This window comes from Emydura macquarii, unplaced genomic scaffold (assembly GCF_026122565.2).
Source record: "Emydura macquarii macquarii isolate MOO-44397 ecotype Brisbane River unplaced genomic scaffold, CSIRO-AGI_Emac_v2 contig_1253, whole genome shotgun sequence".
Classification (NCBI taxonomy): domain Eukaryota; kingdom Metazoa; phylum Chordata; order Testudines; family Chelidae; genus Emydura; species Emydura macquarii.
The window spans coordinates 90,905,492-90,921,980 of NW_027131390.1; the positions used below are offsets into that span (position 1 = coordinate 90,905,492).

A 16,489-nucleotide genomic window follows, 5' to 3' on the forward strand; every position below is an offset into this window, starting at 1 on the left:
AGTGGTAATATTGATACTTAATTTCACAAGGATGTTGTGAGGTTTAATTAATTAACATTTTAAAGCACTTTGAGATCTTCAGCTAGAAGGAGATTTTGAGGGGCAAATTATTATTATTACAAGCAAAGTATTTTATTAAAAATGTCCAGCTACAAAAGTCACTTTTGTAGCTGGACATTTTTAATAAAATACTTTGCTTGTAATAATAATATACATATAACATATTCATGGGACAGATCAATCAAGCTATTCCTTGTAACCCTATGATCCTTGGTGATTCAAACTGATTATTTAGTTTCTTCAAATATCTATCTAGGCATCAAAGTAAGGATGTCTGGTCTACAATTCCCCAGGCCTTTGTTCCTGTTTTTTCAAGATAGATACTATGTTTGCCTTTTTCCAGTAGTCTGGAACCTCACCCATCCTGCAGGAGTCCTTAAACATAATTGCTTCTGGTTCCAAGATTGCTTCAGCTAGCTCCTTAAGTACCCTAGGATTAATTTAATCAAGCCCAGCTGATGTGAATAGATTTAACTTATCTGTTCTTTAACCTGTTCTTTCCCTGTTTCGGCTTGTGTTCCATCTCCTTCTTGTTAATATTAATTGTGTTGAGTATGTAGTCACAATTAACCTCATTAGTGATGACTGAAGCAAAATAGGCATTAACCACCTCAGCTGTCTTGATGTCATCAGTTATTAGCTCTCCTTCCCTGCTAAGTAGAGGTCCTACACTTTCCTTTGTCTTTTTCTTGCTCCTAATGACCTCTTATTACTGCCTTTTACGTCCTAAGCTAAGTCTAACTCATTTTGTGCCTTAGCCTTTCTGACTTTGTTCTTACATGCTTGTGCTATTCTTTTGTATTCCTCTTTAGCAGTTCATCCATATGTGCACTTTTTGTAGGATTCCATTTTGATTTTCAGGTCATTAAAGACCTCCTGAAGCCATATGGGCCTCTTACTATCTTCCCTATTTTTTCTTCACATTGGGATAGTTGGCAGTTGTGCCCTTAATATTGTCCCCTTGAGAAGCTGCCAGCTCTTGGTTAAATGACAATTTTTTTTTTCACTCAGAGTTTCTTCCCATGGTACCTTATCTATCAGTTCTCTGAGTCTGTTAAACTCTGCTTTTTTGAATTCCATTGTCTTTATTCTGCTGATGTATTAGACTATCAAATAGTCTCTTCAGGGAAACAGTGACAGAAGCCACATGTTTGAGACGTTTAAAACTGGATTGGACAAAACAATGGAAAATGTAAGGAACAAATCCTGTTCTGGCAGGCAGATGGAGTGGTTGACCTTATACATCTTTAAATTTCTAGGATACTATGAAAATGTATATGGTGATACAGTTTGGAATCCTCTGAGTATATATAGGGAAGCTGTCCGTTCTTTATCATGGTGGATTTTGGTGTTTATTTACAGTTTCAGCTTTGTAATAGGTAGTGAATAAAGAGTAGTAGATCCTCTAGTTCTCTTCTCAGATACATGGGACAGGATGCACTCTAAAAAAATATATTTGGAAGATGGTTACTCTTCTGCTTTCTATACATGAATCTTGACTAGCTCTCATTTAGACTGGAAGATATTCTCATTTGAGCAATTTAGTACTCATGCCTTTATTATGGGACGGAGCACTCTTAAATGTAGGGTTTATTACTGCTGATCCAAAAAGTCAGATGTTTTCATATTTTACGACTGGAGGCAGAAAATTTCCTGGAATGAAAAGTGAGATTGACAGCTGCTGGGGTGTGTAAAGTATCTGATTTAAACCTACAAAAGCAAAGAAATTCAGAATCAAGCATGAAGCTCTTCTAATGTTGCATTCCCACAAGTGGTAAGTGAGGGGAGGCAGTGTGGCATAGTAGACAGCACAATGGTCTGAAATATAATAGACCTGGGTTCTATTTCCAGCTCTACCTCTGGCCTGCTGGATGACCCTAGAAAAATCACTTCACTTCTCTCTGCCTCAGTTTCCCCATCTGAGACAATGATACTGCCCTCTGCTGTAAAATACTTTGATATCTCTGGATGAAATGCACTATATAAGAGCTAGATATTACTGTCAAATGGATCTCCAGTGGGCACATGTGACCCTTATTTAAGTGCACAAGAAGTCCATGAACAGGTCGGACAGTACAAGTTGGCCTAGAGTTGTCCTTTGTGGTGTATGATCCAGAGTTTGCTTCGTAAGTGTGTAGGCATAAAGCACAGATCCTGTAATTGAGTGAGTTAAGGCTACCCTGAGAGACCTAATACTTAATGTCCTTGCTTTGTGCTTATCAGTCAGACCAATTATGTTATATCAAGTTGTTGGTGGGGGCTATGCTGTAAATTGATGAGTGTCTGTTACAATGACATCTTCCGCTACATGAATATGAATTTAGGAGGCAGTTTGCACATGTGCTAAATATACTCTGCTAAATAAATTCTTGAGAAAAAACTGGACTCATCCTTTTCTCAAAATTACAAATCTTTGAAAACAGAATTTTACTTAGAGAACTTCCTTGACAGCCTGATATAAGCAGATGCTAGGAATGGCACTATGATCCTTTTTGATCATGTTATTATACAAAAAAAATAGGAGTTGAACAGGTTTTGTGATTGCTGTAAAGTGGTGTGAAATACAGATTTTTGACTATGAATGATCAAGCCAGCAGCAAAAGATAAAAATTTATCAAACCCTTGTATTTCTTTATATTTTTATTAATATTTTTTTTTTTAAACAAATGTCTCTCAATCTCTCCTTCTATGCTTTACACTAACATTTTTTCTAATTAATACTAATGACAAGGACATATGGCACTGCTAACATCAAAAGAAGAACTATGGGTCCAATCCTTCTCTCATTGAAATCAACAACAATTTTGTTATTGACTTAACTGGGGTCAGCCCCTATATCTACAATAGCAAAAAGGGAAGCAAGGAATAACACAATAAACTGTGTGACTACAGGTATAATCAATTCAGTGAATTAGAATATTATTTAAAACTATGGTAAATATATTTTAAATTGCCAATAAACATTACTCCTTCAGTAATAAGAAAGGGATTATTAGTATGTGCTTTCAATTCCCCCTCTCACGTTGCCTCAATGGCTTTATAGAGAGGTATTGCTCTTTTTATAATAATTCATCTTTATTTTAAATTTTCACTTTATATACAGTACTTAAGAATTAATGAATTAATAACCTTATAATCCAAAGCTGTATTCATCTTTTTGTTAAATCACATCATTTTCCTGTTATAAATAAAATTGCTATGTTATTAAATTCATACTACAATGAATGAACATTGACTTTATTGCATTATTTAATTAATGGTTGAGTTCCCCCTTTGCTGAAATAAACAATATTTGAAAAAAATCCGTAAACAAATGATTCTTAATGAAGTTTATTATATTATTCCTTTTCAGATATCAAAATTATAGCAGGCTGAATGGATTTTAAAAACAAACGAACATTGCATTAGATGCATCAGATAGAATCAACTTGCCTGAATTTAGCTAGTTTGAACAGGAACTTCTCTGATGCATCAGATTTGGATTTGATAGGTTGGATTATGTCATATTTAGCGGTGATAGTCATCTACTGTTTCTCCATGTTTTGTGTAAAATATTTGATAGTATGACAAAAAACAAACAAACAAGCACAAGTTCAAACTGCATTTCCAATTTTCGATTTATTATTGAACTTTCAGTCTAACAGCTGAAAAGCCAAAGTCTAGCTTCCTTTTGTTTTGTCCCCAAAATACACAAACATAAATCAACATTAATTTATGCCTGTCATTTTGTTCCAGGCAGATACTGCTGCCATAGCCCCACCACCTAAAAGGTAATTTCTGGCAGGAGAAGACTGATCTAAGTGAGGGAACATGCATGGGCTATGGTCAGATCAGAGGGAACACAGGCTGGAATCTGCAGCTATGTGTCATGACTTGAGATGTGACAGAATGAGGAAGGCCAGCAAAGAGAAAGGAGAGGACTGGGTTAGGACCAGGAAGGTTACAGCAAATGGTTTCTCATTTTAGGCATGTACACATATCGGTTGTTCTGATAAATTTGACCTTTTTAAAAAATGTAAGAAAGATAATGATTTAAGGAAGTGAATATTATTTCACTGACCCTGAGCACGGCTGAAGAAGTGCATTTTCAGGGCAGGGTGTTGGCTTGGCATGAACTGCTGTTTCATAATATGTACTTTTTTCTCATTTAAACAGAGTTAGATTTACTTTTGGACCAGACCCTCATTCCCTGGTAAGGTCCCTTTGCACCACTCATTAAACCATCTCTAAAGGGGCTGATGAAAATTCTTCCAGTGTGGGGGAATTTTGGACTGACATAAACCAGACTACGTTGCTTTTTCTTGAGCCTCTAAATCCCCTGGCATACAGGGAGGTAAGTAGCCTGCAGAGGCATGTGATGGGGGCTGGATGAGTATATATTTCCTAAGCTGTGCCATGTGTGAATTCAGTTCAGCTCATGACCTTCATGGAATCCACAACCAAAAGGTGAACTTTTCTGGTGCAGATTTGCGTACCCAATAAACCCTGTCACCTTTGGAATTTCAGGCCTGATCCTGTACCAAATTAATTCAATGGATGTTTTGCCTTTAACTCAAGTAGGTGCAGGATTAAGTATTTGGAACCTGAATCCACAAGGTGTGGAGTCCCTCCTACAAGCAGCTGAGCATCCTCAATTCCACCAGTGGCCGATATTGCATTAATTCCAATCAGCGGGAAAGGGAAGTTACTTACTTTATTGTGAATTCTTCGAGATGTGTGATCTGTATCTGTATTCTATTGTGGTACACATGTGCTCCATGCCTCTGAGAACAGAGAATTCTTGCAAGCAGTGTCCATTGGTCTGCATATGTGCTCCCGTTCTCGTCTCACTCCGTACTGAGAGTATAAGGGGCACAGCAGACCAACCACCTCTTCAGTTCCTTCTTGCCCTCAAATCCAGTTATGTTCCAAAGCAGAGGGGAAGGATGGCAGGTAGTGGAATACAATTAGGGATCACACATCTCAAAGTGACAGTTACAATAAGCTAACTAGCTTCTCTTTCTTCAAGTTCCAGTCCCCTTTGTGCATTCCATTGTGGGTGGGTGACTGACAAGCAATACATAGGACATGGGTGCAAGGATGCAGGCAGTATAGCTGCTTATAGAACCACTCCCCCAAAAGGATATGTCAGGAGAGGATTCTTGGACCAAGGCATAATGTCTTGTGAATGTGTGGCTGGAACTCAATGTAGCCGCCCTGCAAACGTCAAGCAGCACTATCTTTTGAATTGATGCCACTGAGGTCTCTTGTACGCTTGTAGAGAAAGCCATTACTCATGTGCGGGAGGGAACTGTGTCAACTGATAGAGTAGGATACAGCCAGAGATCCACTTACAGATCCTCTGAGAGGATATAGCTTGACTTCAGACTCATTCTGCTATGGCAACAAACAGTCTAGATGACTTTCTGATCAGTTTGATTCTCTGCAGGTAAAATGCCAATGCTCGTCTTATGTCAAGGAAAAGGAGTCTCCTCTCCTCGCCAGAGGCATGGGGCTTTGGAAAAAACAAACATAAGTGAATTAACTAGTTTGTGTGACATTCCAAAAATATTTTAGGAGTGAATTTTGGGTGTGGTCATAGCCAGACTTTGTCCTTATGGAATATTGCATATGGTGGATCAGTCATCAGTGCCTCGAGTTCACCTACTCTTCTGAGTGAGGCGATGGCAACAAGGAAGTCAATGTGATGGCTGAGAATGGAACATGTAGCTAATGGCTCAAAGGATGACTGAGTGAGTGCCAAAAGTACTAAGTTAAGGTCCCAGGGAGGAGTAGGCTCCTTTTTTCTGGTAGAAAGGTTCTGCCCAGGTTGTCAAATCTTCCTTTGAACCCACACTAGCAGAGGGATGAGAGAAAAAGCATTCCTCAAGTGATCTGACCAAGGCATTAGGAAAGCATCACCTCTGGCGTGCTTTCCTTGAGCTCCCCTGAAGCAGTATATGTTGCATTTCCTGTTTGTTTGAGAGGCAAACAGGTCCCAAGTTCGGGTTCCCCACTGAGTGAAAATGCTGTTCCGTACTGAATTGTGTAACTCCCAGTTGTGATTGATGGTGAAATGTCTGCTCAAGGTGACAACCTGTGAATTCTGGGTTCCAGGAAGGTATGCTGCCAACAGGGCGATATGGTTCTTGATACTCCGGTTCCATAAGGTGACTGCTTTTATACAGAAGGGGGTGGATCTTACTCAACTATGCTTGTTAATGTAAAATCTGGTTCTCATGTCTTTTGGCAGTATAAGTACATGGTGAAACTGGATGAAAGGCAGAAAAGCTTTACAAGCCTCTCAGACAGTCCAGAGTTCCAGAATATTGATATGCGTTCTGATCTCTTGGGCATCCAAGTGCCCTGCATCATGTGACTCCCCAAGTGGGGTCCCCAGATTAATAGAGAGGCATCTGTATTTCTCATTGTGTCAGGTGTGGGGGATAGAAGAGGAACACACACACACACACACACACACACACACACACACACACACACAGAGTTTGGGATTTTTCCACCAGTAATTGAGGTCCCCCTCTTGGTAAGGATTGTCACTAGGGTGTTCATGGTATGTTTGCTTGATATATACACTGTTTGGAGCCAAGCCTGAAGGCAGTGGAGGTGGAGTCTGATTAATGGAATGACATAACTCCATGTTTCCATGTGTCCCAAGAGAGAAAGTCAAGACTAGACAGATATGTTTCAGAGTTGTACAGAATTGGTCTATTAGGCTGCTCATGGTGTGAAATCTGTCCATTGGGAGATAAACCCTCAACCTGACTGTGTCTGAGGTTGTTTCTATGAATTCTAAAGCATCAGAGTCAGGATAGATTTTTTCCAAATTCACACAGACTCCTAGGGATGATAGAAGCTGAAGCAGTGATGAGGTTGATGCAATATGTCCTGACAATGAGAAGACAGTTGTCTAAGTATAGACTGTGAAGCCACTTCATCTGACCTGTGCTGCTACTATTAGAAACACTTTGGTGAAAATTGTGGGTTCGGTTGCTAGACCAAATGGAAGCACCTGTATTGGTAGTGGTCAGGACCCACCATAAAACTGAGGGAATCTTCTGTAGGCAGGGTGATTGTCCATGTGAAAGTACACATCTTTGAAATCAAGAGCTGTGAACCATACATTCTTTTTCAGAGATGGTATTATTGATGTCAGTTTAACAATACAGAATTTTAGTTTGAGAATCAAAACATTGAATTGGTGCAGATTGAGAATGGGCCTCCACCCTCCCTCTTTTTGAGAGCTAGGAAATATTTTGAGCAGAACCCTTGTCCTTGATGTTGAAAAGTTACCTGGTTCCTCTGAAAGTTTCAAGTCTCCTGATGACAAAAAGGCCAGATTTGGTTCATTTGGCAGTGCCAATAGCTCTGAGGGAGGAAAGCCACAGCTAGCAGACAGGATGGAAGAGACTTATCCTGTAGCCTGAGTCCCCTGGTGGAGGATAAGGTCCTGACAACAGAGGAGATTGAAGAGCTGGGGGAACAAAAGATGTCCTCTGCGGGAACAAAGAGGTATCTCTTTATTCTCTCTGGAGTTCTCAGGGTGTCTGTCCATACTGACAGAGCCAATTTAGGGAGGGTCTGGGTTAGCAGGTCCATATGTGGTTGTGGTGGCACCATCAGAGGTTACAATGCAGCTTTTGCTCTTTAAACCTGGATTTACTTTAAGTGCTGTATTATTTATTTTATGTTAAATTATTTTAGGAGAATGTATTGCTTGTGAAAGGTGTCAGACTGAGAGCCTCTGGTCCAGCACAGGTAGCTGTATCTCTGACATGGAGGGATGATCTGCAGGTGTGAGATAGCAGTCCATTTACTCTTTGACTACTCCATTGAGACTCCCATCAAGAGTATCCAGTTTTGGTGCCAGTTTTGGGGTTGATGTGGACATTTATCCAGCAGGTACATGTCTGAGATACTATTCCAAGAATAGATGCTAACAAAATACTTTTTTTAAATAGATCACTTTAATTAAGATGATAAAGTCAAAATAATTTTCTAGGCTATAATTCAACATAATTCTACACACAGAATTCCAAATGATTTTTAATTTATACATAATGTTTGTTTGCATAACTTCCAAAATATAACATCATCTGGCCATTTCAGTATAAAAAGCTATTGAAATCATCAAAGAGAGCCAGATGTCCCTCTTTCTTTTTTACAATTTTTTTTTTAAATAAACAACCCTTTGCACAAGGGGGTAAGAAGAGCCAGGGGAAGGGTATCAATTTAGAGAAGATATTATGGAAAACAATATTGGTGGTTTAAAAGCATAGAACTAAAAAGCTTTTTATCACCTGCCACATATAAATTAGTTTATTGTTTATGACTACTGCCAAAGAATGCACCTTCTTGGCTATCCATCACTTCAATAAGATATGGCAGATTTGATCAAGCCTTGGGAACCTTTCACAATAGGGCTCTGTCAAACCAGTCCTGCTCTGTCCATAGTGTCATACACTTAATGACTTTCTCTTTCTGGAGCCCATATAAAGGTTTGTAGGCTCAGATTCCACAGTAACTAGCACTGAAGGGGTACAGGCTGCTATTGCTTGTGCAATGTAATTGTCACATCTCTGAAGACTAAGATCAGTGGCCTCTCCTTTGGGCACAATAAAAAGGTACTGCAAATTTCACTTTGTAGTAACTACAGCTACAGAAATTGCATTAACTATTTTAGACGGAGTCATAAGAAACATTCAGGAAGGTTAGCAGGATATGGTACGTGTCACATCTATACTAAGATAAAAAATCACTTTGCTAACTTACAGTGTTTTCTCCTTTGGTAACACCCTTTATTAAGGTGCCATTTATAAATAGTTAATTATTATTTATTAATGCATAAGCCACTTTATAGCATGCTGGATAACAACTGAAATTCATGTATTAAAGATGCACATACATGGTTTAATACAATTTATGTCCTATAATATCCTTTGCAACAGATTTTCATTGCATCATCTGTTAAGCATTTATTACTAATGCATTTTATAACATGCTTTATAATACATTATTTGAGGAAGTAGCTGCATTTAGTGATCATTTCATAAATAAGAATAAAGCAGTTGTAAATGGCACCTTAATTTAAAGTGTTATCTTCACATTAGCGCATAGTCACTCACCATCCATCTCACTTTGCAATTATTCTCAAAATGCACCTCTTAATAAAAGATACGCTAAGTTGTATTCCTTCCCCCACCCTCCACCTGATTAAAAGTTTATTGAGTTATTTTCTTACATCTGTTCTCAGATGTTTGATGGTTGGCTGCTTAGTTTAATTTTATTTATTTATATATTTTGATGATGCCAAACTTTCTATTTAGTAACATCCTCTTTGAAAAGATGAGCACTATAGATAGATAATTGCCTACCAGATTGGCCAGTGCTGGCTGTTTGGATTCTTTGTAGAATTCTATTTTCCCACCAGCAAGAACGATCCAAGAAGTAGACCAGTTTTTCCTTAAAAAACAAAATAAAATACAATTAATGGATCAAGTAAGCAAGTGCTATCTTTGTTGTGAAAGATGATATGGTAGATTAATCCAACAGTACTTCACATTTGTTGACATGGGTTCCAATCCTTTCTCAGAAATGAAAATGATTCAAATTCACACACTGTTTCAACAAGTTTACTTTTGTTGATGTTAAATCAGTTACATCTGTTTACATCATGTTTAAGTTTGGCCCAATGGGTTTTTTGGGCCAATTCCCTTAATTCACATTTAAAACCCAGCATAGCTCCTATCTATCAAAGCCCGTAAGCACACACACACACAACTTTAACTAAATGAATAGTCCAAGTGACATCAATGGCACTATTCACATGCTTAAAGTTCACATGTGCTTAAATATTTTATCGCATCATGGTCTGTATGATTTGGCAATTGGTATTTAACAGAGGACCAGGACAGAAATGGCAAAGATGTCATAACATCAGTCTGAGATATACAGAGCCTCATAGAGGACCTAAATTGAAAAAATTAATAGCTTTTCTCCCCCCTGTTCATAATATTAATAATAAAAATAATTGGAATCAAACAAGAGAAGTTTCCAGCAAATCAGGTACACAGTAGTAGTATTTTATAGGTTACAAGAAAGTGTAAGACATGTAGAAGTTCTCCATGGTCAAACACAAACAGCAACAACTTCTGTGGAGAGCTATAGAAGGGACAAAAACATTCTTGCAGGGTTGTTTTCAGAACACTGAAGACAACCCACTCAAAAAAGGTAATTTCAAACAACATAGTAGATAATGCAATTTAGCACTCAGACGGACGCTTCCTCAGAAGCATTGCCTAATTAACAGAATTAGATACACAGAAAAAAATTGCAAATAAAAAATTTAAGTTTGATTCTCTATGATTTATGGGGACATATTATTATTCCCAAGAATTTAGACATCACAGACCAAATTACTAAAAATACTAAAAATGTTGCAAATTTTTGCACAAACCATTATTCATTCCAAAATGTATACCGGAAGTGATAACTAATCACTATTCACTATTAATTACTTTCCTGTTTAATATATTTCAGTCATTCTGTCAAGGAGCAGAAATAATACAGCAATGCTGGCCCCATTGAAATCAAAGACAAAACTCTCACTGACTTTAATGCAGACAGGATTTGACCCCATGTGAATTAGTGACCACCCAGACACTATAAATAATGAGCAGCAAAACTAAATATCTGACAGCAACAGTCCATGAACTCAGAAGCTGAAAATTATTCATCCTAATCTAATTGGTGAATATTTATCAAAAGCAAATATATTTGAAGAAAATGTGGATCCACTTGCTAACTAAAACAAACAAACAAACAAAAGGCTAAGGGTGGGATTTTCTAAAGTAACACAGAAGCATAGGTCCCATTGAAAGTCAATGGAACTTATGAATCTAAATAACTTAGGAGCCTCCCACTCAAATTCACAATGAATGCTGGGCCAGGTCCTCAGATGCTATAAACTATGCTCATTCTCAATAGCTGAAGAGCTGGTCCATTATTTGTAATAAATACTTCAACCAGCTCTGCTAATTAATCCTTGCAATATCCTTAAGAGGTAGTACTGTAATTATCTGTTATTACCAGGGTTTGAAAAACAGCTACCAATAAAAACCAAGGGGAAGGACTCTCCATCCAAACCTTACCTGCAGCTCCTCTTTTACTGAAGACTCTTCAGTGAAAGTCTCTTTTCTTTTGCCCACTCTACCAGATCAATGAATGATCATTTTGCTTGATGCCGCTAGTATTTTACATTCCCAGACAGAACATCTGAGTACCATGAGGGTTATTTGAGCTACCCAGAGTCAATCCGGTATGCTTCAATAAGTCTCACAATCACACACAGAGATGGGAGAGTAATGAATAATCTTCTCTCCCAGTCCCCTCAAGCCCTTTGACAGGGCTGTGGACAGAAAAAGAGAAGAGAAAAATCCCTGAACATTTTACTGATCCTTCAAGGAGAGGAGAAAAGAACAAATGGTGAAATACTTATACCAAAACACATCTGTGCTGACTCTTGGACAGCTTTAACATCAGATGCTTGACCTTAGCCAGGGATTTGCATACAGGTTTACCAAAGCCCCCTCCAGTAGACATCATCAGAATTCCTCAAGGATACATAGGCTGGTTTTACCTGACTCATCAACATAAAACCCTGTGTTTTGGGTGCTGAAGGTCAAAAGAAAAGCCATATGAAATATTCATGATACTCAAAACCTACCAAATTTCAAGTCTCCTTACAAACTCAGATCAGATGGTTCCCTAAGGTTTGCAACCTTTTCTGTGAACCTGGGCCCAGCTTCAAGAGAACATGGACCTATTTACAATATTGCACTGAAGATGCGGAATTTGGTTTTGCACAAAGCCAGGTAAAATGGTTGGTTTGACTGAGGGCATGTGTACTCTGCAATCGCAGAATGGGGTTGCAGCTCGTGTAGCCCTACTTGAGGTAGCTTTAATCTAGCTCGCTCAGATGTTAGATCAGTTAAAGCAGGGCAGCATGGACTTCAGTGTGGGCTGCATGAGCCCACCCACAACCCTGGGTAATTAGTGGCAGAACTTGCCCCACACTGAAGTCTGTGCTGCCACAGATTCACTCTTCTGGTACTCAACTAGCTAGATGAAACATGACATCTACATGAGCTGCAGCCTCACCCCGTGATTGCAATACAGACACACTCTGAGTTTTCACTTTTGGAGTTCATCTCAGCCTGAAATCCAGGGTGAAACTAAGGGGTGTGGAAGAAAAATAAAGGAATGCTGAAGCATAATTTTGAAGGTTCCCTTGAGAACTGAAAGAACTGAGTTTCACAAGAGCTGTGATCAGAGGTGCGTGTGTGCAGTTAGCTAACAACCACTGCATCTTTATACTGCATGCATTGTTAGTGTTCTGGAATACTGAGATACTATGATTTAAGAGCACATCTCAGATAAGCTCATTTCAAAGCATTCTGCCTCATAACTTCAAAGCCATGTGGCAATAAGCAGTGAACTTTGAGGTCTCTTTTTTAGGGGGAAAATTGGTTTAACTCAGTGGTTCCCAAACTGTGAGGCACACCCACTGGGTGGGCGTGGAGGAACGTTCGGGGTTGCTGCAGGGCCTAGGCCAGCCTCTACACGGGGCAGGGAAGGAGCGCCAGCCAGCCCTGGTCAGCCCCCAGTTCGGCTCCATCCCTGTCCTTAGCCCCTACCTCCCGGCCCTGCTCCAGCTGAGCTTCTGGCCCTGGCTCCCATGGGGTATGGACTGGGTAAGGGGGGGCACGGACCAAAAAAGTTTGGGAACCACTGGCTTAACCCCTTATGGCATATTAAGATTCAGGGTGTTCTTGCAGGAGATTGTGTACCAGAAGCAGAATCTGACAAGAAAATGAGTGTATCACATTTGAGTATAGCTTCAGGACAAGATGGGGACTTTTTCCTACCATGTTCCCTAAATTCAAAATTCTCTTTAAATCAAAACTTCATTGTTTCTACTTATTTCCCTTTAATTTTTAATTCACAAAAGCAGTCTTTGTTTAGAAAGTGCTCGGGAAGACCTTATTGAGGTAAAATATGGTTTGGGGGCTTAACTAGTCTCTGTACAGATGGGCATTCATATATAGCATTTCACTGGCCATGTAAGAGTGGGGGCAATGTTTTCTAGTCCTTGGGGAAAGTGAATTCTGCAGTAACTGTAATCTTTGCTAGATGGATATCCCATAGCTTCAAAAAAGTCACTCAGAGTCAATGAACAGTAAGGGCTAAATAAAGAGAGGAAGAAGATGGATAAAGTGTATTTAGACAAGAAAATTATCTATATCTCATTCCACAAAGAGAGACAAATCACCCTGATTGTCAGTATGCAAAAAGATCCAAAGTGAAAATCAAAAAGTATATTGCATAAAATCATCTTTTTAATCAATAGAATTGTTTTATATCAAATGAAAAAAATGGTGCTGGAGTCACCCAAGTGTGAAATCTGACATCTTCATCATGTAAAATGAAGCGATATACTCAACACATCAAGCTTACAGCAGCTACAGTATTTGCATTCTATCAAATGGACACCTGATGGCAGCACATTATAACACCAACACTGTTCACAATTGCTCTGTCTTGTAAAACAGTAGTGCTTTAAAATCTGAATGGACAAGGCCATGTTTATAAGTGCATTGATTATATTCTGAATTTTCGATGTGTAACTATCTGAGTAGGAAACAAACGTATTATGCATGCTTTTCTGTTCTGAATGCTATATGGTATTAACACATGGAACTCTTACTTCTTTCTTCTTTAGTTTAAGTAACGTTAAAGCTGTGACAGAAAAATCACACAAAACAAATTAATTCAAAGTTTCAGCAGATATTCCTTTTGTACTTAGATCACCAAAATCGTATGAAACCTTGAAGCCTACTTGACTCCTCACTAATACTGGATAACAGTTGCAAGAAATGAATGTATTCTTCTAGTCCAAGATTGCCAGGAAACTATGCTGCTTCTTCTCAAATTAAGATCTGGTCACAGTGAACCACGTGTTTGTCACCTCCAGATCGGACTATTGTAACACTGTATCTGGTTTGAAGAGAGAAAAGACACTAGAACTCTTTTTTTAAAAAACAATAACCATCCTGAGCAGTATCTGCACCTTCCATGGGTTCCCAGCTTTTGAGGTCAATTCAAGACTCTGGTTTTAATCTCTTAGACCTTCTATGGGTTGGCTCCTAAATACATCAGACTCCACCTCTTCATTTGCAACCCACTAAGATCACCCAAAGAACAACACCTTGGACGAGCTTGTGGGAGGGAGGTAAGGCATTCTCTGTTGTGGGACTCTACTTGTGGAACAGTCCCTGGAAAAGATAAGACTTAACTGAAGTTTCACCCTTTTCAGAGCTCATTACTGAAACTTACCTTTTACAAAAGCCTTCTGTTAAAAACCCCAAACAAGGAATGACAACAGAGCACGACAGAAGGATAGGCACTTCAGTGGTCTTACTCCATCTTTACAAGGGAAAGTTGAATCAGCCCCTCAGTTTACTTGTGAACATCTTTGTTTTGGTTAGTTCTTGTCATTTCTTCATAATAATGAATTTTTAGTTAAATTTATATAGGATTTTGCTACCAGAAAAAATAAAATAAAATGCCTCAGAGAAATTGAGTGATCATACAACGTGCCTTTTGCAATGTTTAATGTCAAGGAGTATTTGCTTTCAAACACTTTTGAAAACCTGGGTGACTGACCCAAAAGACTCAGGTGGTTTACTACTATGTCAGAGTTAGAGACTTTAAAATGTAGGTTTTTCTCCAGATTGTATTTTATAATATATCATATCATTTGGCTAGTAATCCTCGAGAAGGCAGAATGAACTGTGTCATTGCCGCTGCCATTGAGGCACCTATAGAGGTAAGATTTTCCACAGCTTTCATTGTTTACTTAAGTCTGCTCCCACTGAAATCAATGGTAAAACTCCCTTTGACTTCAACAGCAGCAGAGATAGGCCGACTCTGACTGCTTTTACAAATCTTACCCTACGTGCCTATATGGAAGCAGCAGTTACACAGCTGCCCAGATCACACCCCTGAAGTCCACCACAGCTGTGCCCCAACTTTGTCCAGCTGAAAGCTGCATTATCTATTTGCCTGGAGCCCAAAGGCTGCACCTAGTGTGCATAAAATGGAACTGAATTGCAGCTGTCCTCATTTTTAATATGGAAGCAGGGCTCATGGACACATCATATAATGTAGCCTGGCAGCTCATATCAACTACATTCTGGGAGCTGTAGCCTCAGCAGGCTACAACAACATATTAAACATGAGAGCACCCATGTGCAGAATAGTAAAACTGTGGATTGTATTTGGTCCATATGCCAGGCATTGGCCACTTCTGGTATTCATGATAAAACTCATATGATTTCTGATTAAATTTTATATAATTGACAGGTTCTATAAAATACACAATACCTTAACTTCTTGCCTCCATCTGCAATTTTAGCTTTTAGAAGATATCCTTCTTTTTCCACTACCTGCAAGAAAGAATATTTATATCATAACCCTATCTTTTATTAATATGAACCAATTTATTTAGTACATGCTACAAGGCTCTGTACATAGGGATGTCTAGTACCATGGCATTTTATTGCTTATTCTTATTTTAGTTATCGATGATCAGTTCCTTTCAAGTATTGACAAATTATTTATCTTTACTGTCAATCAAATATACAGTAATAACTTGGGGGAAAAACTGAACATTAAATGTGAAAAAAAAATTTAAGTACAACTAAAGTTTTTGGTTATAAATGAAAAATTGGTTAAACATATCATATTTGTTTACTAATCCATTCTGAATTATATGAAACGTCTATAGGAGTTTTATGTTGCTTATAAGCTATGTAGAACATATATTATCCTAGAGACACAGCACCCTCTACTGTGAAATTGTTAGGTCTTACAAGCTATTTAGGGTCAGGTATATGAATGGAAGACCTCCAAAAGATCATCTAATATAGGTGGACCTCCATAGGTGGCACTTTCCCCTTTGAATCAATACTAGGTCAAGACCCCCACAAGATGCAGAAAGACATTAAGCTTTTAGTGGTGCTGTCTTTCGGATGAGATGTAGTACAAAGGCCCTCACCTCTGGCAGCCATTAAAACGTCACACTTAAATGGGAATTGTGTATATTCACATGAGGGTAGCATTTGTCCCTAAATTTGAAATTGCACCAAAATGTTCTCCAAAATGTTCTCCTCTGTGAGGAGCTCATCATTACCACCACAGTCCTGAGTGGGAATTACAAATGTAAACAACACAAATTGTGTGTATCTACCGTAACTGGACCAGAGTATCTGGTGAAGCCAAACTGGCCAGAGCGCAAAATGTGTGTGTGTAGAGGTGATTTAAATCTCACCTTTGTAGTTCCCCAATCCTGGTGCTGCTCTGAGGAAGCCAG

At 38.7% G+C, this 16,489-nt stretch overlaps 1 protein-coding gene across 4 annotated transcripts in view; it reads right to left on the minus strand.

Moving 5' to 3' along the window:
- ARHGAP15 (Rho GTPase activating protein 15) overlaps positions 1 to 16,489 on the minus strand; it is a 431,141-nt gene that overhangs the window by 352,900 nt on the left and 61,752 nt on the right. For all 4 annotated transcript variants that reach the window (XM_067549899.1, XM_067549898.1, XM_067549900.1 and 1 more), the window contains 2 exons: positions 15,502 to 15,563; positions 9,432 to 9,519 (listed from right to left, as the gene is read on the minus strand). In XM_067549899.1, coding sequence (XP_067406000.1) covers positions 9,432 to 9,519; positions 15,502 to 15,563 — 150 coding nt within the window. The remainder of the gene's footprint in view (positions 1 to 9,431; positions 9,520 to 15,501; positions 15,564 to 16,489) is intronic.